At 42.9% G+C, this 25,415-nt stretch overlaps 2 protein-coding genes across 15 annotated transcripts in view; one reads left to right on the top strand and one right to left on the bottom strand.

Moving 5' to 3' along the window:
• Positions 1 to 5,658, top strand: part of ZZZ3 (zinc finger ZZ-type containing 3) — a 117,803-nt gene extending 112,145 nt beyond the window's left edge. For all 13 annotated transcript variants that reach the window (XM_070486632.1, XM_044749546.2, XM_044749542.2 and 10 more), the window contains one exon: positions 22 to 5,658. In XM_070486632.1, coding sequence (XP_070342733.1) covers positions 22 to 166 — 145 coding nt within the window. In that variant the 3' untranslated portion in view covers positions 167 to 5,658. The remainder of the gene's footprint in view (positions 1 to 21) is intronic.
• AK5 (adenylate kinase 5) overlaps positions 5,658 to 25,415 on the bottom strand; it is a 224,843-nt gene continuing 205,085 nt past the window's right edge. For both annotated transcript variants that reach the window (XM_014849624.3, XM_070486633.1), the window contains exons 13-14: positions 24,661 to 24,852; positions 5,658 to 7,041 (exon numbers count right to left, since the gene is read on the bottom strand). In XM_014849624.3, coding sequence (XP_014705110.3) covers positions 6,973 to 7,041; positions 24,661 to 24,852 — 261 coding nt within the window. In that variant the 3' untranslated portion in view covers positions 5,658 to 6,972. The remainder of the gene's footprint in view (positions 7,042 to 24,660; positions 24,853 to 25,415) is intronic.

Below are 25,415 nucleotides of genomic sequence, written 5' to 3'. Positions count from 1 at the left end.
GTTTGTGTTTTTTCTTTGCAGCCTACATGAAACAGATATTCACAAGGAAGATCACCAATTAGAACCTGTTTATAGGTCAGAGACATTCTTAGACAGAGACTACTGTGTGTCCCAGGGCACCAGTTATAATTACCTTGACCCAAACTACTTTCCAGCAAACAGATGACATGGAAGAGAACATCATATATTAGTCCTCTTCAACACATAGCAATGGTATCATTGTGAATTATGTGCACAGTTTGGAAAGATTCTCTGCTTTCCCTGAAGTGACACTCACAGCATGACAGCTTCCTGAGTGTTCTCGTCAAGTCCAGCTCTGCACCGTTGTGGCTCTAGATCACTGTTCAGCAGCTGAACATTCCTGGTGAGCAAAGGGTTTCCTTGGTGAATTTCTCACCACCACCTTAAAGCCTTTGAGGTGGTGATCTTAAATGGGTGAGATGGAAACGAGAGCACACATTAAAGAGAGAGTAAATTCCAAAGGTTTCAAAGAACTTGGTCATAAATATGATAATGAGAAGACAAAGTATTTATATTAAAACAGTTTAGTAGCTTTCAGTTTTGTGAAAATAGTTTTCAGCACAGAAACTGACTTCTTTAGACAAAGTTTTAACCAATGATGGTGTTTGCTTCCAGGATATACACTTTAAAAGAACTCACTGTCCCAGTGGTGGCCACTGATGGCCCTTAGTAAGTTGGAGCTGCTTAACCATATTGATGTCTAATTTCTTTTAACCACAATGAACTGTCTTTCTTACAACAGCGAAGCACTACAGGAGGCAACTGTGGTATTGCTTCCTTAACCAGCTCATGGTGTGTGAATGTTAGAAAGTTGTCACTCAGATATATTTTTTAAATGTAATGTTATATAAGATTATCATGTGATGTGTACAAACTATGGTGAAAAGTGCCAGTGGTAGTAACTGTGTAAAGTCTCTAATTCACAACATTAATTCCTTTAAAATACACAGCCTTCTGCCTCTGTATTTGGAGTTGTTAGTGCAACTCATCAAAGAAAACTGCCTAATATAAAAGTCATATATATGGTAATAATTTCCCTCTTTTGTAGTCTGCACAAGATCCATAAAAGATTGTATTTTTATTACTATTTAAACAAGTGATAAAATTTAGTCTGCACAGTGAGCAAGAGTTCACATGCATTCTTTTATACTGCTGGATTTTGTTGTGCATCATTTAAAACATTTTGTATGTTTCTTCTTATCTGTGTATACAGTATGTTCTTGAATAATGTTCATTTGTCAGGAGAACTGTGAGAAATAAACTATGTGGATACTGTCTGTTTATATTATAGAATGTTTGTTGTGACTTCCTTTTGGTTAGATTTTGGATTTTTTTACTAGTGTTAAAACCACAAATTTTTTTTTTTTAAGGGGTTGCTTTACCTACCTGTCCTTTAAAAAGAGTAAGGACTACATTATGGAAAAGAGGGTGAGCTTGGGAAGCTCTGTAAAAGATGGTAACGTTTTCACTCAGTGTGTGCTGAAACGCTAAATTAAACTAGGTGGCAAAAAGAGCACATACCGTAGTTAAAGCAAAAGGCAGTTATTAACATCCAGATGTGAAAACTAAACTTTGGTTGAAGAATTTTACTTTCGTTCTTTTTGATGAAAATAAGCCCCCCACATATTTAATTTAAACAGGTGGTTTTTGAAAATTACCTTATTCTTTGAAAAGTATTATTGATTATTGGAAAAAACAATGTAAATATTCTAAGATTAAGTATTATACTGACCCAATTTTAATAGTCTCCTGTGTTTTCCAATTTTAAACCAAGGGAACATTATTAGTAGTTCTCTTCAATACATTGTAGGGTACTAAAATGATACCCTATTTTTTAATTGAGAAAAGTAATATAATTTTAAATATAGAAATATGAGAATTTTAATGTAATATATTGATTAAAGATTACTAATGATGTTTATAAAATATATCACATCAGAAAGAAAAAGATATGGACTTGAGCTTAACTTCTCACCCTGGGATTATTAGTTGAGGGGAAGAAAAGGGGAATTGTTAGAATTCTGGGCATTTTGATATTAAATGTTAAGTGAATATGCCAGAAGATCTACCTTCAACTTGTAGCAAGACAGTAGCACTTGATGATAACTTCTGTAACTTCTGTGTATGTTTAGAGATAATACTGATTAGTTTTGGAGAACCATTCAGATCCATTCAGAAATCCCATAATGTATGAAGTATGCTTTGGAAGAGGGCTATGAGTGGTACAGTTGTTGTGTAAGCAGAATAGACAAAATAAATCCGCTTAAATGTATTTTTCAAGGGCAAAGATTTTGAGAATTTTGAGTGGCAAAAAGGATTACTTTCTGCTTGAGCAAGATGTGTTTATTTTGCATTTTTCAGCTCCAAGCAAATAATCCTTTAAAAGGCCTTAAAGGGCAGTAGTAGTGGTAATGTATTGTTGTTATTGTTTTCATTTGAGGACTGCAGGAGTGGGCAGGGCTGTCATTTGCAAGTAGACCTTCCATCTCCTAAAAGAAGTATTGGCTGTAAGAGACAACACAGACCTGCTTGTTACAGCATTACTTATTAAGTGGTATTCAGTAGGTCAGATGTATTTCCTGAACTATTATGCTCAAGTTATTTGCTAAGAACTGAAGGCACTTTTAAGGACACCTAAAACCACTGCTTTAAGGTTTAGGCAGAGGAGATTTTGACTGGTGTGATGTGGACTAATAATAATAGCACACTGATACAGTGCTTACTGTGTGCCGAGCAAGCATATAATAATGAATTTAATTCTCACAACCTTATGAGACTGCTTCATTTATTATCCTGTTTCCATATGAGGAAAACTAGCCAGAGGTTAAATAACTTGCCCAAGGTCTTACAGTTAGTAAAGTGGTGATGCTTGGATTTTAACCTAGACAGATTGCTCCAGAGTCAGCATCTGCCTCGCTACCCTGTTTCCTGAGCAAGAGTATTCCTTTCATGTGAGCCGTTGTTAAGGTGTTGGAGCTCGAGGTGTGCAGGGCTTGATTTCCAGTCTTTTTTCCTGGTGTGGTGTGGTTCCTGGAGTACAAATCTGAGCACATGTCCAGGCCGGGCTTATAGCACAGAATAGAGAAGTATATCTGTGGATGGGGGGAAAGCACTGAAATGGTCTGCCGTGGTGAATTAGAAAAACATATGTATGTAGAATTTGCATATTCTAATTGGGCAGCAAATGTGGTCGTGAGTCTTTAGGCAAAGTTGGTGCTAAGGCTTGTGTATCCTGCCTCAGGTAGAATTTGTTTCCATGCATAGTTCATGCCTCTCACTTGACCTAATAGCATGCCTTGTCCATTTTTCTCCCTTTCCCCCTTTCGTTTAAATTGCAGAACACAACAGTTTACTGAGGTATGAGAAACATTAAAAAAAAAAGAAATAGAGAAAATAGTACATCACATGTAGTAAGGATAAATACTGTTTTGTGAGATTTCTTTTTTAGTTAGAAATATGTGTGGTATGCTATATAAACTGTATTTCTTACTGTGGATAACAAAGTTAGAAGGCCGTTGTTCCAGGTGCACTGGATGGAATTGGAAGTCTCCAGATAATAAGTAGGTTTTTCCACAAGATTACAGAGGCATTGTCGTTTTTAGGCTGTAAAGTGTTTGTTTTTTTCTCTTAGCTTGATGAAAAATGTGCTTCTGTTTATGATTCCAGGAAAAAAATAACTATTTTTTTCACAGTTCATGTGGCTGATTAGACGGAGTTTTGAAAATGCTGTCACATTTAGCTTCATGAGGTCAGAGACCATCCATGTCTGTCTGTAACCCTAGGCCTGGCTCTTCATAGATTCTCAATAAATATTTGTTGGTAGTATGACCAGTGTGTTGGTGGGTTACGTTTTTTCGCTAGGAAGTTAGGAGACATCACCCATGCCTGAGTGTGTCTGAGTGTGTCTCTGGGACCCTGAGAGGGCTTGCCTCAGGAGATCTCCTTTATGGGGTTCCGACAGGACTGAGGAACTGGCATCCTGCCTTATCTAAAGGATATGGTTCAACCTTGGTGGCTGGGAAGATTTTGGTTCTCTCTGGGACCCCAGTTATGCCGTGTATCTTGATTCTCTGCCGTGTTTTTAGAGTAATGTAATGGAAAGGGAACTAGAGTAGAAATTCTGTGTCCTAGTCCCAGTTGTGGGATGGAGGCACTCAATGAATGTTGACAAGGAGCCATCTTTTATTGAGCACTAGCAACTGGTAAATGATTTATGTGTATTATTAACTCACTTAATCCTCACTACGGTTCTATGAGGTTGCTTACTATTATGATCTCCACTGTACAGGTGAGAAAACTAAGGCTCAGAGGATTGAAATGTTAGCTCTCAATAATAATTGCCACGTGTGGGGCTGAAGATACAAAGCCTTGCCCTTAGAGGGTTGATAATCTAATGCAGAAGACCAGCAATAAACAAGTAAATAAAGATCGTTATGTAATTTTCGGCAGAGATAAATGCTGTGAAGAAAAATAATGCTTGAAGAAGAATGATGGAAGAACGGGGACCATCCTGTCATGTTAGATAGAGTAATAAAAGAAGGCCTCAATGACGAGGGTAAACTTTGAACAAAGACCTGAAAAAGTGAGAGAATTATTAGCCTTGTGGATGATCTGGAGGAAAAGGGAGAAGGATAGCAATGACAAGGGCTCTGATCCAGTAAAGAGCTTGGCTTATTCAGGCAACATTAAGAGGGTCAGTGTAGCTTGAGCCAGATGAGCAAGGAGAGAGTGGTAGTTGATGGGGTGAGAGAGGGTACAGGGCCAGATCAGGTGAGGCCTTGAATGTAGACCATTGTAAAGGAGTTTGCATTGTGTTCTGATGTCTTCTACATACACACAAAGTCTTCTACTAGGCGGAGACCTGTAAGGTCCTTTCGTGCTTTAAAATCCTATGAATTTAAAGTGGTAATGTCATTTGAAGCCATTCAGATCAGTGACCTGTTTTAGCAGTTCTCTAGAAGACTGGATTTGCACCTCTAGATACTCTTCAGGGGCAAAGCCATTTACCCCTGCTGATTTTTTCAAGAGGGCAGCCAACTACAGCCATAAAAGCCATGGCTGGGCTGTCTGCTGCCCTGCTGTCTCAGTTCCCTTACCCAAGCTTTCAAAGCTGTGGTGGGTATGGCCTGTGTTTGCCAATATGTGGTATGTGTTTAAAGGATGTTAATCCCTTCAAAGAGTCATTTTGTGTTTTCTGGCACAACTGATAATTTTCATCCTGTAACTCTCTTTTTGTAATTTGCTCAAATACTCCTTGTGCTCCCCTATAGAGAGTATAACAACTTGAGGTAGTAATAAACTATTTGACAACTGTGTGAGTTATAGGAACATGCCCCTCTTTGTTAATAGAGGCATAATTGTAACCAAAGACATTTAATTTCTTCTTTAGCAAACACTGACATTTCTGTTTAAAAGAATGATTGCTAGAGAAAAAGGAAATACGAAAATTACCATGTATCATGAATACACTGAGAGTTCTCTCTGTAATAGCTCGAAACTGATCTATGGCCAAAATTAAAACCATATGAGCATATCGTAAATCTTACTATTACTGTGTTTGCTTCTAATTCTGTTTGGAATAAGGCTTCAAATGCTTTCCAGAATGATGTGAGTTACAAATAAATAGAAAAAGAGTTATCCTGTGTTCCATTTATTTTATTTGTACATATGCATTTCAAGAAAAAAATGACTTTAAAAATACAATTTTGTCCCAGGAATGGATCCTTATCTGCACAACCATTGAAGAAAACGAAAATCATGCAAACTGAAACTATGATCTTTTGTAGTGACTGAATGGAAGATGCAGTTGTTCCAGTAGAATATGTAAGAAGCTCTGGTTTGGCAACAGATAGCACAAAAGAGAACCAAAATTTCACTGTTTTGATGCAAGGAAACAATTTTACATATGGGTATGGTAAGGTTTTGAAACCCCTGGAAAAGGCCTGTATGAAACAAATACAGTATTGGGATCTCTATTAACATCATGTACTGACATGCCCCTTCCCACCCTCATGAGTTTTGTTACTGTATTTCTTACTTGCTTGGCAACAATGGTAAGTAAATAGGTGATCATTTAATATCAAAACTATATGTTGACATTAGTCCAGTGGATGCAATAACAGATCACTTCATGCTTTTAAATTACATTTGATCATTGGTATTAATTAACTGCTGAAATGCACCGCCAGGTACAGAAGAGACTAGGTTAGACAAATTTATCCAATTTGTTCTCTTAGCCATTATGACAGTATTCCAAGTAGCCAGTTTCATAAAAATGAACCGAGAAATGTTACTGGTGACTAGTCTGGGTTTTGCTGCCTTGGAAAAGCTATAAAATTTCACATTTTAAAAATTTCTTATCAAAGTGTTCAAATTGAATCAAATTTCTTATCCATAATTGGCATTGTTTTGTCAATCCAATCTCTTTAGCTCTGAGCTACCAGTGGGTGAGACTTGAGGAAACAGCCACGAGAGGAAGAGGCCCAAGCCTGCCCCCTAAATTGAGAGCCTTCATCAGGCAACAGCATATAAATCCTGGGGAGGGGAAGGAAGATGTGTTGGGAGTTAGGGAAGCTAACTCCGTATTTGATGAGAGTAGGACCAAATGATCACCCTCTAGAGCGTCCTCAGGGCACAACTGACAGACTGGCACTGCAGTGCTGTTCACATACTGACTGAGCTCCGAGGTGCAGCCTGTGTGATTGATAGAAAAGTGTGTGTGCTGTGAGTGCAGACAGCTGTCTGAACTATGAAGAAAAGGTTGGATAGTACCAGATACACCATGCATGATTTCCAGACACCTCTCAGACAGGTCAAGCTGGGAAGCAAACAGCGACGTCAGGATTTGAGGGGACAGAAAAGGTTTAACTCGGAACAACATACTGTGTTAAGGGATGAACCTTTAGTATTTTTCTCTGTCTCCACTCTCCTTAACAAACATGCATTTTTGCTTCAGAAAATAGAGTCAATAGCTGTGCAGAGTCGAAGAAAAACTTCCTCTGGTGTCCCCTCTGCATTTATCTGTATTTAAAAGGAAAAAAAGAGAGTTAGTCTTGAGAAATGTTGTAAATAAGACATTTTTAAGAATTAAAAAAAGATTACCTGCTTATGTCTTGCTGTGCAAAGCTTTAAAAGAACCCCAAACCACAGAAAAAAAGTGAAGAGTAGTTTAAAAACTAGGTGCCTAAATTAAAGCAACAGTAAGACACCCCTATACATACACCTATTAGAAACTGACACCAGCAAATGCTGGTGAGGATGTGGAGCAGCAGGAACTCCCATGCATTGCTGGTGGCAGTACAAAGTGGTACAGCTGCTTTGCAAGACAGTTGGGCAGTTTCTCACAAAATTAAGCATACTCTTACCATATGATCCAGCAGTTGCACTCCTTGGTATTTACCCAGAGCAGTCGAAAACTTGTCCACACAAAAACTTGCACACAGATGTTTATAGCAGCTTTATTCATAATTGCCAAAAGTTGGAAGGCAACAAGATGTCCTTCAGTAGGTGAAAGGTTAAGTAACTGTGGTACATCCAGACAATGGAATATTATTTAGTGCTCAAAAGAAGTGAGCTAACAAGCCATGAAAACACATGGAGGAACTGAAAAGACTACATACAATATGATATTCTGGAAAATGCAAAACTATGGAGACAGTAAAAAGATCAGGAGGGATTGGTAGAAAGACTGGGGAGAGAGGAATGACTGGGTGGAACAGAGATGTGGTTCACTGTTTATGGTGGTGAGACTATTCTGTATGATAGTATAAGGGTGGCTACGTGTCATTATACATTTGTCAAAACCCACAGGATGTACAACGCCAAGAGTGAACCCTAAGGAAAACTGGGGACTTTGGGTGATACCGATGTGTTGATGTAGGTTCATCAGTTGCAACAAATGTACTCCTCTTGTGTGGGATGTTGATATTGGGGCAGGTTGTGTGTGTTTGGGGGTAGAGAATCTGAGAAATCTGTACTTTATGCTCAATTTTACTGTGAACCTATAACTGCTCTAAAAAATGAAGTCTATTTAAAATAACAACAACAATAAGAAACACTAGGTGCCCTGTCAAGGTTATGGAAAGACTTTGGAATTAGTTAAAATGAGACTTCTCAGTGTTCCAGAGCGTTAGGAGCAGGGTGGGAAAAGGGCAGAGGTTGGGGGACAAGGGGCACGGGAGGGGAGAAGAAAGCAGAAGCTGGGACCTCAGCTTGCAGGTGTGCTAAGGGCAGAGTCTGCTTGGAGATTGCTGAGACGCCAGTGCACAGAGGAAGGGGAAAGGAGCTGATTTCCTGGGCACAAAGGCACAGCTACCCCTCCCTCTCTCAAAATGTCCCGACATTGTGCCAGCCACTGAGATTCATCCCACCACACATGAAACATCCACAGGAAGCAGAGGCCTGGCGATCCAAATAAGACTCACAGGAAGGGGTGGGGGTGGGGGCTGCGAGCTTGATAACACGCAGCTTTTTCAGGCTTCATCTCCAGAGGTTCTCCTTTGATAGGTTTGGGCTAGGCCTTCTAACCCGCGTATTTAACCAGTTCTCCAGCTGATTTTGATGTGGGTCATCTTGGACCACACTGAAACACTAGAAACACTTCAACTCTTGTCTAACTTCTTTCTGCAAACTAGTTTCCATTTCACAGCCCTAGGACTTCAATGATTCCAGAGGTAGAATGAATTCGCCAAAAAAGAAAAAAAGTACACATTTAAATATCCCAGAAAATAGATACAACATTTATAGATTGTTTGTAATAGCCTCAGACTGGAAAAATGACAAATGTCCATCAGCAGTAGATGGAAAAATAAATGGTGGCATAGTCATATAACGGAATACTATAGTAATGGAAAAAAAGTACAGCTACATTCAACAACATGGATTAATCTCACAAAGTTGAGGGAAAGAAGCAAGTCTCAAAAGAACATGTGTATAGTATAATTCAATTTATGTAAAGTTCAAAAACAAGCAAAACTAAATTATATTGGTTAAGAATCTATACATAGCGGGTGAAACCATAAAGAGAAGGAAGTGCTGATTGCAAAGGTCAGGATAGTGGCTCCCTCTTGGGGAGAGGAAGGAGGTGTGAGCAGGAGGACGTGGGAGCACGGTGTTCATTTTATAATTCTGCAAACTGCACATATTTCTTGTATGCATTCCTGTATGTATATTGCACAATAAGGGAAAATAAAAATTGAAACAAAAAAATTGTTAAGTCCCCCCCCAATGTGTCATACTTTGTTCTTATAGGGGAGTCAAAGACAGCCATTGGCAACTGTCTCCCGCTGGAGGCTTCGCATCTGGGGGCAGCAACTTTGCCTCTGCCACGCTTATGGCCCTCACAGCACCTTGCCTATCGCTTCACCTCTCCTTCCTTTTCCTTCCAGCCAACAGACATTTCCTGGGTGCCAACAGTGTACTGTGAGCTGGAGAGACCAAGCTGAACCAGACACAGCAGTCCTGCTCTCCAGGAGCTCGCAGCTCCAGGGCAGAGACAGTTAACAGGAATTTATAGTTAGAGGGGGAGCACAGGCGCTGTGGATAAAGGAGCATCTCACACAATCTTGGTAGGCCAGGAAGCTTTCTGAGGAAAGTTATCATTGTTACGGTAATTTAAAATAATGAACTTTACCACTAATGAAGCTAAGTGCTTTTTATTTATTTATCTCCCCCCCCCCCACTTCTGCTCTCCCTTGTTTGCTAGCTGTCTTCCTTCTTCCCTCCCTCCCACCCTCTCTCAGCCCCTTCCTCCATCCCTCCATTCCTGCTTTGTTCACTGTCCCCCCTCCACTCTGGGCTCCCTCCCTCCATTTCTCCTCCTGGCTCTTTCCCCCCCTTTCCCTTTCTGGCTCCTACTCTCGCTCGGTCCCTCCCTCCTCATTTGCTCCCTCATTCCATCCCCTGTTCCATCTCACTCCACCTCCCCAGCATAAGCTCTTTTTAAACAGTCAGGTAACTCTAACAATGATTTTTGAAGACAGGCTATCCCTATTTCACAGGTGACAAAACTGAGGCCATGAAATATGAATTAAATTTCCTGAGGTCCCACAGCTAAGTAGGTGGCAGAGACCTGTTTCAAACCCAGGTCTCTGACTCCAAAGTCTTTGTGCTTGTTGACTACATTACATTACATCCACCAGTTCAAAATGGCAGGATGGCCGAATTTGATGGGAACAGCAAGAAGTGAAGCTGGAATGGTAAGCAGAGGTTGACTACAAAGAGGCTTATATACTCTATTACATGAGAATAATGGGGAGTCACATAAGACTGGAATGGGTTGATATCATCAAACACAGGTACATAAAAATCTTTAATAAATATCTGTTTAATCAAAAGAATTGCAAAAAGTTTGAAGCATAACGCAAAGAGCACTGTATTAGGAGTGACGATACGCATGCTGTCCCCTATGAGCTTCAAGAGTTAGACCAGCCACTCATCCTCCTGGGGCCTCGGTTTCCTCTACTATAATGAGAGGACTGACATAGGACTTGAGAGCCTCGAGGTGGGTTCCAGCTCCGGCATTCTGTGCTAGTCTGAATCTAAGTTCACATTTTAGTGGGGCTGAGGCTCCTAGCAGCAGGCATCAGGACTGTTCAGTTCAGTGTCTCCAGTTAAGCTGAGCCTAGAGGAACGGATATGTATTTGAAGATGGTAAAGAAGGAGTCTTCCCTCTGGAGCGAACAGGACGTGCCAAGGCTTGGAGCTCTGAAAGCACCTGGGTTTTCCAGGAAGCAGTGGGTCATTTGTTGAGGGTATAACAAAAGCGGCTTGGTTGGGGGAAGGAGAAGGAGAGGAGGCTGGAAAAACAGTTTGGGATGAGGTTGTGCCTCCATAGATTTGCCTATTCTGGACATTTTATACGAATGGAATTATGTGGTCCTTTGTGACTGGTTTCTTTCACTTAGCATCATATTTTCAAAGTGCATCCACGCTGTGGTGGGTATCGACATGTCACTCCTTTGTATTGCCGCCTAATGCCTTATTAGCTTTGATCTGAATCTATGAGACACACCTTGGAATGTCTGCCCCCCTCACATCCCTTTTCAGCAAATCTGCCACTGCCCACTGCGCTCTGAACAGTCACCTGACTGCCTCATCAAACCTGGAAGGAGGGAGAAGGGGAGGGCTCGTTGACTGCCTTTCCCTGCCCCTTTTCAGGTTCCCTTCCTTGCAGTGAGCGTGGGCAAGAAGATACAAATCCACAAACCCTCGGCTTATGTATGCTGTCCACGACCTTATCAGTGGGAGATACATCAGGTCTCCGGACCCCGAGAAGTTCCCTGAGCACAAAGACTCAGTACGACCCTTTGTACGTCATGTAAGTTCTTTGTCCTCATGTCCAATGCTTTGACCTTGGTACAAACACTTCCCAAAGTCCTCCGGATCTTCCCCACAAGAGGACGCTAATTAGCCTAGGGATTGACCCCGAGTCATCTTCTACTTCATTTGCACGTGTCTTCTCAGGACAATTAGGGACACCTGTAGTGGGACTTTCAGCTGGTTTGTACCATCTGCTTCATTTGGACAAACCCCAACTATATTCTCTCTGGGTGGTTGATATTTTGCAGTCTTCCTCGTTATTTATCTGCTCTCCCCACTGCCTGGCTGAACTCTACTAGCTCCTTGCATTTAACTGACTTAGCCCGCCGTATTTCTACCTAGCCCTGAAACATTTCCCTCCTCCAGCTCCTTCTCCTCTAACCAGTACTACCCAACGTTCTCCAACCTTAGATGCTTTGCTAAACTTATCTTCCTTGCAAAAGAAACCCAGGCCTATATGTCCCACATTCTTATCTCCTATCTAATAGTTATTATGTCTCTTTTAACACTGATAAATTTAGTGCAAAAAATTTTTTTTAAAGACCATTGATTACGTCTTTTCTATTTTTCATAATTGATGACCTGGTCATTCAATGGGATGCCAGCATTGGATTCACATAATTTGGGTTGACCATTATCCAGAATTTCTTTAGACTCTGATGAAAACACATTTGTTCGTTACAACACCCTTTCAGTTCATTGCGTTACCTTCCCCCTTTATCATCATAATGAACTAAATGGCTCCTTCAACAGTCAACTGGTTGCAAGTCAAAGTGACGCGCAATCTTTCACTTCTTGGCCAGATATAACCCACCATTATCCTGAATATCTACACGTCCAGCTAGACAGTAGGCTCTGTGAGGACAAGGCAGTCACTCAGAATTTGTGCCCTCAGTGCCTGGCTCTAGATAGGCAGGCAAAGAAAAGTTAAAGGGAAGAAGGCATCCCCATTTCTGCACTCCCTCTGCCCCTTCCTCACAGAATTGGGCTGTTGTGGGGCCAGAAATACACTCTTGGAGCCCATTTTCTGACCCACAATCTGGACTTTATGGAAGGACATGGGATTATCTCTTATAAAAACTGGGCAACTTGGTTTCAGAAACAAGGGCTAATGAGCACAAGTGCCTAAGGGGTGACTCTTGTTAACCTCTAATGGCCGGGAGCCGAAGGCTTTCCAGCTGGATCTTATCAATCAGGCCAAAGCTGAAGTTTTGGGGGAAGCTGGGGGCCGGGCTGCAGGAGCCAGTCATGCCCTGGAGCTTCAGCTGGACCATTTCCCGCTTCTATTTCCATCCAAAACCTCCCTCTTCATTTTGCTTCAGGGCTTAAATACAGAGATTTATTTATTTAATTAAATAAAAGGAAGCTTCTCTTGCCACCCAGCCAGAGTCACGTGCTGTGGCGTGTGCCTTTGTGGAGCCTGAGGACGTGAGGAGATTTAACGACAAAATCAAATAATCAGGCTTTCTAGGTGGAATAAACAGTCTTTGACTTGGGTGACTGGGAAATCTAGGAAGCTGTCTGGGATTCTGATTAAGCCCAAAAAGCAAAGTTCTGAGAATAAAATTCTAGAGGCAGTGAGGCAGCTTCATTTTTGTTATAGAAGGAGTGTGTGTGTGTGTGTGTGTGTGTGTTGGGAAAGGCATGGATTGGGTTTTTATGGAGCAAATGCGAGCCCAGCTGAACTGGGTGAGACCCAAGCCTTCGGTCCACTCTCCAGACTTCCCCCTCGGTTCTCTGCAGATTACCTGGACATTTCCTGAGTCTCAACATGGATTCTCCCTGCTCACCTCATTCCCACACGGAGAATATTTTAAGAGAACAATAAGTGGCTTCTATATTTTCATATATAACTGTGTAACTCAAAGGAAATGGAAGAGAACCCACTTACCAAGCGCCTCGTAAGTTACAGGAACTATTCTTGGTGTTTACACCTTCAGCAATTTAAACCAGCTGACAAGGTGCTGGTGTTGAATGGCCTTAGTGAACAGATAAGAATCCTGTGTAATTAGCACATTGTTTTGCATGAAGGAGACTTCCTCAACAATTGTGCAAACTTGAAAATAAGATGTCCTACAATATATGGTAAGTTTTTGCTCCATAATCAATACTTATAACATACAACAACCCTCTTTTCCCAAGAATAGTAAAAGTTAAGTTTCATAATGCTCTTTTTCCAAAAGATCTCCAAATCTGAATCATCAAAGTCAGAATGTATGAGGTTTTAATGTATTTAATTGGAAACTAGGTAAGTGGGTTTGCTTCTGACTTTAAGAACTTGCCCTTTTTTGGTCTGAGATTTGATATAAAATCCTGCAGTAAGTGATCAATATAGAAAGATTTTTTAATAAAAAAGCTAAAAACAGTGAACAGGAAATATGATTAAATTTCTGAGTTTTCACCTGAGTTCTCAAAGGAGAGCAGTCAGTGATAATATTTCTCAGCAGTCAGCAGAACATATTGTTAAATCAGGAAAGTAGCTACACCGCTTTGGGAATTGCACATTCCATGAATCTGTAAACCATAAAACAGTTGGCTGCTTCAAACACTGCCCAGATCTAGCTGTGTTTTTGCTGAATTTTCCCACACTGTTCAAAACATGGCTTGTGTTTTAGTTTTGTTTTTCAGGTATTGGTGTCATGGGGCTTCTGGGACAAATCCATGCTGTCAGAGAGTGGTGTGATTATATTGTGTGTGCACCTTCCTCCTCTGCTAATCTTGTCCTCTGTTAAACCAGACAGAGCCTCACACACAGGGACCCCTCTTGGCCGGAGGAGAGCAGCGTGGCTCAGCCAAAGCCAAGCCCTTCATGTGCAGCGTCTGTGCACCACTGGGGACAATCATTAGATGCATTTTTCAGAAGTTAGGGTTATGTAAAGGACTGCTCCTGGGGAGTCATCCATTTCTCATATCTGATCAGGACATACATTTCTCCTCATTCTCAAGGCCTTAGAAAGAAGGAGGACTATATACGCTTTTGCTTTAGAGAGCTTTCAGGACAAGCTTTAGCAAAAATGTAAGGATGGTTTATAATCTGCACATTAATGGCTTCTCTATACATAGCACTTCCCAAAGGACGAGCAGTTTGTCCATTTAAAACGTCACATGGTACTATCTTTCCTTCTTTCTTCTCTTCCTCCCAATTCTGTCTGAAGTTTAAATTTGACTAACAGATTTTTCACAGACATGAAAAAAAGTCATCTTTTCTAAAAGTGACCGTTCTAAAACAGATCTGATCAGTCATTTCTCTATTTAAAGTTACCCAGTGGTTCCCTCCCTTACCTACAGTATTTAGCTCAAACTTTCTAGCATAGTCTAGAACTGTGCTAGCAAACTCAGGAGCCACAGGTGACTTCTGAACACTTGATAGGTGGCTAGTACAATGGAGGAACTAACTTTTGATACCATGTTATTAAAATTAATTAATTTGACTTTTAAAACTATTTGATTCAGTTATTGGAAAATTCAAAAATATATTGGAACAACTTGGGGATGTGAAATCTACCTTTTCTATCTTAAATGTTATGAAATACAAACACAACTCTGGTATTTCTGATGAAAATTTCACATCTGAATTGAGATATGCTTAAGTACCAGATTTTGAAGACATATTAAAAAAAAGAATGCAAAAATATCTCATTAATAATTTTTATATTGATTACATGTTGAAATGATAATCCTTAGGATATATTAGGTTAAGTAAAATGTATTGTTTGTTTCATTTGTTTCTTTTTACTTTTCTTTGTTGTTAATGTGACTACTAGAATATTTTAAGTTACATATGTGGCCCACATTGTATTTCTACTGGGCAATGCTGCTCTAGAAAATGTACTGAATGAAGGAGGAATGAATGAATGAATGGCTTCAAGGCCCTTCATAGTCCTGCGTCGCCTTGCTTTTCAGTCCAGCCTGCCCCCACTTTAATTCATCTGTTGGCACTACATCTTGCGGTGACATTATTGAGCTCCTCCACCTGCCAGTGCCTTTGTCCCTTCCCCTCCGTCTCTCATGAACTTGGACTCATCCTCAGAACCCAGCTCAAATGTCCTCTTCTCTCTGAAGCCTTTATCTACCTTTCCAGGCCCAAGCTCTGTGCTCCCAAAGACCTGGAACATTCTGTAAATCCTAGTACTATATCTACCACCTGGCTGGGGCTGCAGACTTTCATATGTCTCTTTTCCTCTTTGAATTCCCAGCATTAAGCACCATGCTTCAGACATTAGAGATGCCCATAAATGTCTGTGACTAGTCAGGGACTCAGATGGACGAGCACCGATCCTGTGCTGGTAGAATCCACGGCAGTGGCTCCTGGAGGGGTTCTGAGTAACGTGAAGACGGGCGAAGGCAAAACCCGCCATGGGACGAAGGCCACCACAGAGAAAGGAAATCAAGAATGTGTACAGAAGAGAACAAAGGTCTGGAGTTCTCTTCCGCCTGCTGTTCTGGGAGGATACAAGCCCGCAGTGAGCACAACTCATTTCTACAGGGCCGCAGGGGTGCCAAGAATATTGCACCGAATCAAAAGCTCTTTGCAGGAATCTAGTGATGGCTTGACAATCAGGAGGGGTGGGGGTGAAGAGAAAACTGTTTCAAGCAGAGTCAGAAAGAATGAGTTTCTTAAGTCTCTCAGAGACAGATGGAAGGTTTATGCCTCATTTGTCAAGTGAGAGGAGAGAACCTTGGGGCTCCTTGAAGTCGCTTTCTCCTTCAAGGTGAAAACCTTCCTTGTTCCTGGGCTGGCGGGCAGGCGGGAGGGAGAGTTGTCTCTGAATCCAGGTTGCTGGTGGCTCTGGGCCTGGGAGGCAGCGGCCTCGGGACTGAGAAGTACACTCAGCTGAGGCGGGGCACTGACAGAAGGGGCCAAGCATCAAGGGACTGGGAAATCCCAAAGCTTTCCTCTATTCAGAGAGCTCTTCTCAGGGCACCGTGGAGAGAAAGGGGAGTGGAGACAAACGGGTTACAAAAGCCTCTGCGTGGACTAGCTCAGCAGGCTCTCCCACCAGAAACAAAAGCCCGAATAAGGGGGTTTGTTTACTTCATAGTCGTTAGTAGTAGACAAATACAACCAAACTACAAACTGGTTGAATAAACTACAGAATATCCATATTATGGGATATTACATAACTATTAAAAACAAAATGTTATTCAGCTATGTATTGACTTCCAGATGTTTCCGAGAAATGTGTACAGGATGGTAATATTTTAAAAAATCAGAACTCTCCACCACAGAGGGGGATGTGTGTTTGTACTGCAGAGTAGATAGGTTGAGGTGAGAGAGAGAGAGTGAGAGAACAAGAGAGAAAGGAGGAGGAGGAGGAGGGGGGGGAGGGAAGGTGGAAAGATACGCAATAAACTGTTCACACTGGTTATCTGAAGGGAGTAAGATTGGAAGGAGCAGTGTTAACTGTTTTAGATAGATAGATAGACAGACAGACAGATAGATCGATCGATCGATCGATCGATCAGCAGATAGATACCTTTACTCCTCACTTATTGCAGTGGGCATTACCTTAGTAATTTGGAAAAAAACCCTTTGAAATAAATCTAATCCCAGCCACCAACAGGAACACCTGAGAATTTTAACGCAGCTAGGAGCACTGAATCTCCTGCTAACGCTCTCCTCTACGTAGCTATTTGCTTTTCCGAGAATCTCAAGGGAACACCCCTCTCTCCCTTACCTCCTGGGCCCTGGGATCTGGCAAGCATGCCTGAGATAGCCTCTCCCAACTTCCCACTAAAATATCCATGGAGAGCCAGGAAAAGGTGAAGAGTCATAGGATTCTGAAAACTTGGATTGTGACCTATTGCCAATGGAGCTCGAGTCCATAATGTGCTCCTGACTCAGAAAACGACCAGAAAAGCAGGTATCTGTTCTTCTGCTGCATGGCCACAACTTTCAAAGGCAAGAGCTGTTCTTCCTATGCCCCACCAAGACATCTTTTTCTACATCTAACTTAAGACTGCATTATCAAAAGGACATCTGAGGGGAGGGGGGACACATCCCAAACTCAGAGGACTGGTCCTGGTGCAGGAGGGGTGAGCAGGAAGAGCCCAGGGAATGAGCGCATTGCGGGGAGGTGGAGGTCCTTGCTCAGCCCTCTCAACCCCGCCATTCCACATTCGGTGCCAGCCTCCCACACGGTGGAGACCAGAGGGGGAGCTGTGTACCCCACTGCGCCTTCCAACGTGAGAGCTGAGGGTGACCAGTCCCGGGTGCCACCAGTACTCAAGGGCACATAAAGTGAGAGATTCATGATAATCTGCACATCCTGTGGGTCTGGAGGTTTGCCCTCCACCTCCAGCCCTGAAGTGGAGGATGTAGCAGATTATAGTTTCCAAAAACATTGCAATGATATCTCCCACCCCACATACTCTTCTGAATGTGACCTTGCCACTCACCCACTGAGAGATGACACATAATCTCCCTCCCCTAGAACGTGGGTTGGCCTTCTTGTAACCAGCAGAAGGTAGCAGAAGCAATGCTGTGTGACTTCCTAGGCTGGGTCAGAAGAAGTCTTGCAGCTCCTGCCTTGCCGCTGGAACATTCACTGGAGGCTCTCACTGGGGCGCCACCTTTGGAGCCCAGGGGCAGTGCAGTGAGAAGCACAAGCCGTTCTAGAGAAGCCACTGTAGGCACTCTGCTTGACAGTGCTCGCTAAGCCATCCCAGCGGAGGTACCAGACATGCAAATGAAGAACTGTCTCTAAAGAACACCACAGCCCTGGCCGAGGTAGCCCCCTGGTGTCTGAGTCATCCCAGCTCAGACCCCCAACACCGGGGAGCAGGGGAGAGACATCCCCACTGTGCGTCTTCCAAATTCCTGATGCACAGAGGTCACAAGTATCAAATAATGGTTGTTGTTTTATGCCACTCAATTTTGAGGTGGTTTGTCAGGAACAGCAGTAGATAAACAGAATGGAAGATGAGTGAACTTAAACAAACAAATTGAGGTTTCTGGGGGAAAAGCTACAGAAAAGGGCAAAGGGCACATTATTTCAGTGACTCAGAAGGAGAGAAGATCCTTGAAAATCATATAATGCAGAAATTGGAAAATTTTTAAATAAAATTTTTGAATACTCAACAGTAAATATTTATTGTGTATCTTTTGTTTCTTGGGCCAGGCTCTGTGCTACACACTGGGGATACTGCTGTGAATAAGACAGACATAATTCTTCCCACCAGAGAACTGACTTTCTCTTAGTAGCTACAGAGAAGTAAAGAAGTAATTCTAACAAATCATGATAAATACAAGGATGGAGAAAGAAACAGGGCTCTAAGAACACACGGGAAGGACAGTTCATGTGCACTGTTGCCGGTTTAACCAGTGTGTACGAAGACATGGTTGCTAAGAAACAAGAGCAGGAAGTCATGAAATGAGAACAGGCTCAGCCTGAAAAGGCAACAGCATGAGATGAAAGGAATAAGCTAAGGCAAACAAAAATACACATGAGAATGAAAATGAATGTTGGCAGCTAGAGAAGCTGAATGTCTTTTTACAACTGAATGGGTAATGTGGAAGGCAAATCTGGGATATTCTTTTCAAAAAAAATGAAAATAATTGAGTGGGTTACAGAACAGAACTGTGCTCTCCAGTACAGAAGTCACTGCTGCGTGTTGCTGTTGAGCACTCAAAAAGTGGCTGCTTTGAACTGAGGTGTGCTGCCTGCATAAAGTAGACACCAGATTTCAAAGACTTGATAAAGTTAGTGTCACCTGTTTCTTTTTACTTTTTAAAATGTGGCTAATAGAAAATTTAAAATTATATATGTGGTTCACATTACATGTCTATTGGACTAAGCTGGTATAGAAGGAAGAGAGTGGAGATCTAAGAATTTTTTGTTTTTGAGGAATTTTGAAGAAAAACAAGGAATGGTGGTACATAAAAAATAACCAAAGAATAATTACAGAAAACTTTCCTAAGTTAAAAAGACGTGCCTCTGCCAGTGAAAGTCAGGGAAAGCAGACCTATGTCTGGATACAAATTTTGAATTACGTGGGAAAAAATTTTTTAAAGGTACCAGTTGAAAAAGTTTCCTTCGAAATTTGTCTCTGCCTTTTCCCCCACAACACTAAATGCTTGAAAAGAGTGCAGCAGTGTTTACTGGTTTTTGATTGAAAAATATTATGGCCTAACTTTTATATCCAGTGAAACTGTCATTTGTGTATAAAGTCACGATAGGACATTCTCAGATATTCCCAGAGAAACTGAACTGAAAGTTAGCTGGAGTTTCTTTAGCCAACTGAAAAAAGCATCATAATTAAGAATTCAAGTACAGAGAATTCAAGGTATAAAGTAATTTTGGGCTTTCCTTTACTTGTGTTAGTCTCCAAACTTAGGAATCCAGTCGACTAAGGGTTAGCAAGTGGATTTTGCATCTAAAGGGTGAAATCTGATGTTATGGTGCCTTCTGCTTCCACTCCTTTCCTGGCGGGACCGGGAATGTGTTTCTCATCTTTATCCCTCAGTCCACACAAGCTCCTGCCAGGTAGGATGACTACCCAGAACAACGAAGGTACTGCCGTATTTCAGGACTTACTAAAAATGGCCAAACTATTTATCAAGTCAGGACACTGCAGCAGCAGAACTGCTGAACAAAACTTATTTTCTCCTTTACAAAGCAAAGTTGCCAAGGAACTGGATTTTCTGCATCTGCAAAATGCATATTTAATAAATCACTGGACTCTTTATTTTTTTAATTGATTAAGACTAATAAGTAACCCAGGGAAAGATATCATCTGTTATCAGGCCCTCTTCATCTACGGCCTGGGGTGTTTCTGGTCTAACCATGCCGTGAGCAAAGAGTATACAAAAAATGGAGAAAAATAAGAAAATAAATCAAAATGTTCATTACTAGTTATCTTTGGGTGGAAAAAGTCTGGATGATTTTTATCTTTATCCTCCTAAATTTTCTAGTTTATTTCTTTTTTAAAAGTAGATGTTACTTTTATACTCAGCAAAAGAGAGGTTTTAAATATCAATTCATACAAGACTGTACATGCCACTCCACGTCGCTATTTCTGGGGTTTCTGTCAGTTCACAACAAGCCCTTCTCCTCTGGGAATTCCTTGTTCCCCTCCAAGTCCCAGGGAAGCGCCCCAGACAGCCATGTTCACATCAGTCAGATCTGAATTCAAACGCTCCCTCCTCAGAGACTTCCCAAGCACCCAGCTAAAACATCCACGCCCAACAACTCACTCTTCTGTTTTATTCATAGAGCTTATCCTAGCAGCAACTGTTTTGCTTTCTGGTCTACTGTTTTTCTCTTTCCAGTGAGGGACTTTGTCTGTCTTGTTTACTGCTGTGTCTCCAGTCCCAAGAATACTCTTTGACACATAGCATGCACTCAGTGAAACATCCTCAGAACAAATGGAAAAGCCCCAGGTGCCGCCACCTGCCTGGCCCTGGCTGAAAGGACTGGGGAGAAGAGCCAGAGCCAAGCACGGCCAATCAGAAAACTGCTCTCTGGAACTGGGAACTGCTGTGGGAACATGTAAACGTGGAAGCTGCAGGGTGCTCATGTTCTGGCTTCTGGGCCAGAGAAAGAGAAAAATCTGGATGAGAGAGAAAAGGAGAGGACACATGTGAGAAGCGGAGTAAAGCCTGGCCCCACAGCCTTCCTGGGCCTACCGTTGCGCTTCAGCCCTGGGTCACCTTAAAATTAAGTTTCGTGTCTCAGGTTAGGCCAGCTGGCGTTGGGGCCTCTTACCTACAACAAAGAGTCCTAATTGATATCCCCACGGTCACAACATCCTTTTCTTCTGAGAATCAGAGAGTGAGAGACCTGGAGGATTCCCGGAGATCATGTTCTGTCCATCCGTTTTATTTTAGGGTGAAGAATTGGGAGGTTGAGCAGTGAAATGACTCACCCGAGTTCACCAGGCTCGTTCGCACCATGTGCCTCAGGCTTTCTGATGCTCAGGCCAGTATTTTCTCCACCAAGGAGCCTTCAGCCAGTTGTTGTGCTTTTCACAACCAAATGCTCAATGATTTTTTCAATAAGAAATTCTCTCACTCAAGGGGAAAAAAAGCTTCCTCTTATGGGTCAACTCCAGTGAATTGGGGGTGACTGTCACACTCCCGTGCTGAGAAAGTTTCTGAGGCAGTGTCCAGATTGGGTGGGAAAGAAGTGCCACAACTGAGGAATGAGGTCTGCCCTGAGTGCAGGAGGAAGGGAGTGGAATGGGGTAGAGGTCTGTTCCAGCTCTTTCTCAGGTACAGAGCAAAGCTGCTTCATGAGAGCAGGAAACAGTTGAAAAGTCAGAGATCTATTGTGTCACCGGTGCCTCTGCCCCTTGGTTTATGTTACAAGAAGTTCTAACTTTATTGTGTGATCATGGCATAATAAGGACATAAAGAATAAGGCAGTGACTGTGTAAATTCTGCTTTGCTTTTTTTATTACCTTTGTTTGGAACTGCATTGCACTTTTTTGGCTAGCTGGTGGCCAAAAGGGCTGGCTGTCGTTAGGCAGGGGTGTCAGCTGATGGATTCAATATCAGCATAACAGGGCGACACCGAGGCCTGAGGGAAGTGCTTTGGAGGGTGGTCTGTTTCTGGGCTGGACCATGGCATGGCTCTAATTCCAAAATAAATCTCGCTGAGCTCCTGATCTGTCTCGCCTGCATCTTGAAGTGTGTTCGCCACACCACCTGGTTTTCAGAAAATCCCTTAAGTGATCCAGGAGCCCACCTGGATGGTGGGCAGCCCTACCTCGGGCTCTATAAACCAGCGAGACAGGGAGGAGGTGCTAACAATCCAAAGAACATCACAGGAACAAGACAAGCTGTCACTTAGAATCCAGGGGGAGCTGAAGCTGTTGCAAGAAGATTAGGCAGGAGCCCACAGGCCAGAGAACACGAAGGGACCGAGGCTTTCCCCTTCTCCAATGGAAAACAAGCCTGGCCCCCTCCCCTGCTTCTCCTCCAGTCCCCATTCTGTAGTCCGAGCTGCTGGCAAACCCCACGGGACACCTGCCAACAATTCTCACCTCCCTGGGCCCAGCACTCTGGCCCTGCTGTCCTTAGACTAGGTGGGGCGGAGGCTGGTTCATCTCTGCAGCTGCGTGGGGAGAGGACAGCCGGGGCCGAGGCAGCGGGTCAAAGCAGCTTCCCCGAGAGGCCCTCTGGGAGTCCTGAGAGCTGGAGGCCACACCGCTCTGGAGTCAGGACTGGAGCAATTATAAATATTTGCAAAGTGGATCACAAATGTTACCTCACCACGGACCCAGCTGCCAGCATCTCCAAAGTGCAGGGGAAGCTGAAGAGATGAGCCAAATGGGACTGGAAGCTTCGTTTCCCACTAACTTAGATATTTCTAAGGAGGATTCCCGAAATCAGATTTATCTGAGAACTCCATTAGCCCTGTATCGATGGGTCAATCATTTGCGAGTGTGTAGAATTTAGGTTAGAATAATACAAGAGAGAGAGAAAAGAGATTTTCTGACTCTGAGAGTGATTGAACTCTGAAATACTTAGAGATTCTCTCATTTCTACCAATCTTGAAAGTGGAAGAAATTCTCTTCTCTCTGGATAGTTTCCATATGTGTCCTGGGCTGCACAAAGGGTGGAAATCACTCATGTTGGAAAGGCCTTTGAAAGCTGGAATTCTTAAGACCCTGCTCTTATGTAGTGCACTTTTTGTTTGTTGTTTTTAAAGACCTAAGTCTTTGTTTTCTGTGGTAACCAGAGGTTACATACACGAAGCACAACAAATAGGTTTCATCTTGCACATCAGTTGGTAGTAGCTGCCTGGAGTGCTGGGTTCACAAACACTCTGAGGCCACATCTGGATACTGCAGGAAAGAGTGCCACGATGGACCAGCAATGCCTGCTATGCAGACGGAAGCTGGGGGCGATGGCTCTCATGCCACATATCTGACATCCCTGAGTTAAATCAAGGAGCATCTCTCAGATGTCTATACCCAGGGCTAAGTTATTAGGATTCTGCAAAATGGACCTCCTATCTTCTAACAGGTTTAGAAGATAAAAATTCATTATCAATGGTTTTCCCCAAGGAATTGATGATGTAGCTGCCTCAGAGCAAGTTTGTTACTTTTTGATCAATGTCTCCTATTAACTTTCTGTGAGGAGCAAGAAGTAGGTGTCCACTCTTCCTATTCTGCTTTGAGTACCCAGGATTTTGTTGCCAGATTACTGTCCCAGCCTCCCAGCGGTCTCCTAGCCTTACCTTCTTGGGATCTGTTCTCCACAAGGCTGGCAGAGGGAGCATTCTAAATAAAAACTCTGATCATGTCTGTCCCCTTCAGTAGTTCCCATCATCTCAGGACAACTGTCTGCTCCTACATAGGTTCATCTTGATCTGGTCCCTGCTTGCCTCTCCATCCCCATCTCTTGTCCCTCTTTCCTTGGTACTTTATGTCACAGCCGAGCCCAGTTCCTTGTCTCTTCTGACCTTTTACACTTGGGGCTCCTTCTGTGTGGAGTGCCCCGCTGCCCTCACAGCACCCCATCCTGTGGCTTAGTTTCGTTCTCCTCCTGTGACCTTCCTTGATGTCTTTCCTTTCCCCTCAGACTGCATTCAAGGGCCCTCGGAACTTACTCTGTGCCTGCTTTGGTCGCATATTGTGCTCACAGGTTTGTCTATCTCCCCCACTAACACCCTAGGCTCTAGCAGGCAAGAACCACACTTTATTATCTGCTCCAAACCACCAGGGCAATGGATGGCCCATGGGAGGTGCTTGACACCTACTTATTAAGTCGATGAATGGGGATTGGATAGTTTTCCCAAATTCACGAAATTAATGGTGACTCAGTATGGATCGTCACTCATGATCATTAAGTCGATGCTACCTGTTTCCCACAGTCTCTTCAGTGCTTCACCTAATTGCCTGCTCCCCCGGTACCATATACTGCGGCTCCCAATGTGAGTTACTGCAAGAAATTGAGGCAAAGGGCCAAGCGCAACTATGAACCATGTAAAAATCCAGGAATTCCAAGTTGTTGAATTTTAGATCTAGATGACATCTTTCAGATCATCCTGTTCAGCTGAGGTCCGGAAGGCAGAACTCATGCCTCATCCATGCCTCCTTCCCTCCCTTTCTCTCTCTCTTGGAAAAACTATCTTGGCAACTGTGAAAACTGTATGACCAACTTTTCATAGTTCATACGATGACAGTTATTTAACTTTGATTGATACAAAAGTGAAGAGAGTAAGGGAGCCATATTTTGGCCCAAATTTTGCAGCTGTATGCAGCTCTAATTCCCAGATCATTAACCAAAATTTCCCCAGTTTTTTTCTCTTTTCTTGAAAAAAAAAAAAGGGTAACTGGCTCATTTTGGAGGGGGGAAGTGAAATAATTCACCTTCTGTAGCTGTGTCTTCGTCTCATAGTAGGCGATCACAGGAATGGATGCTCGGTAGTAGGTTTCAAGGCGTTTGGCGATGGTGGCGGTGTTGTCGTCTGCGCACGGGCTGCTCCGGCTCCTCTGGAGAAGGCGGTTGGTCATGGTGTCTGCCGAGCAGTCCATACAGATCACCAAGTGCGGGTTTCCAATCTGGGGGTGGGGAGAACAACACGGTCAGAAATTCCACTCTGCGATGTTCTGGAACTGCCTGGGACCCCTAGTTCTTTCCTTTTCTGGCCTTCTGGTTCCCCTCAAGGTCCCAGAACTACATCGTGGCAGAGCTGGGTCTGGACTTCATGCTCCTCATTTCCAGGTCAGTGGCTTTCCATACGCTGCCTCAGAACTGTCTCTTGCTCTCAGCTTTTGTCACCTCACACAATATGGGAATTATATAGTAAGCTATCCAATGCAGTCACAATCTGTCCTCCACAGTGAGGGGAGGTGTGTGTGTGTGTGTGTGTGTGTGTGTTTCCTCCTGGAAGCCTTCCCTGACCTACTGAGGCAGAGCTAACCACTTCCTCCTTTGTACCACCATTATAGCTTATATCAGCCACCAGTAGCATGATGTGACTGTGTCCCACTATGTGGGGGTCAGCAGAGCATAATGGTTGAGCACACGAAGGTTGAAGTCAGGCTGCTTAGGGTGGAATCCTGGGGTGGTGGCTCGTCTCCATGATGGTCATCATCAATTCCTTGCCTCAGTACACTTTAAG

This window comes from Equus asinus, chromosome 16 (assembly GCF_041296235.1).
Source record: "Equus asinus isolate D_3611 breed Donkey chromosome 16, EquAss-T2T_v2, whole genome shotgun sequence".
NCBI classification, from domain to species: domain Eukaryota; kingdom Metazoa; phylum Chordata; class Mammalia; order Perissodactyla; family Equidae; genus Equus; species Equus asinus.
This window is presented reverse-complemented; position numbering and strand designations above follow the sequence as displayed.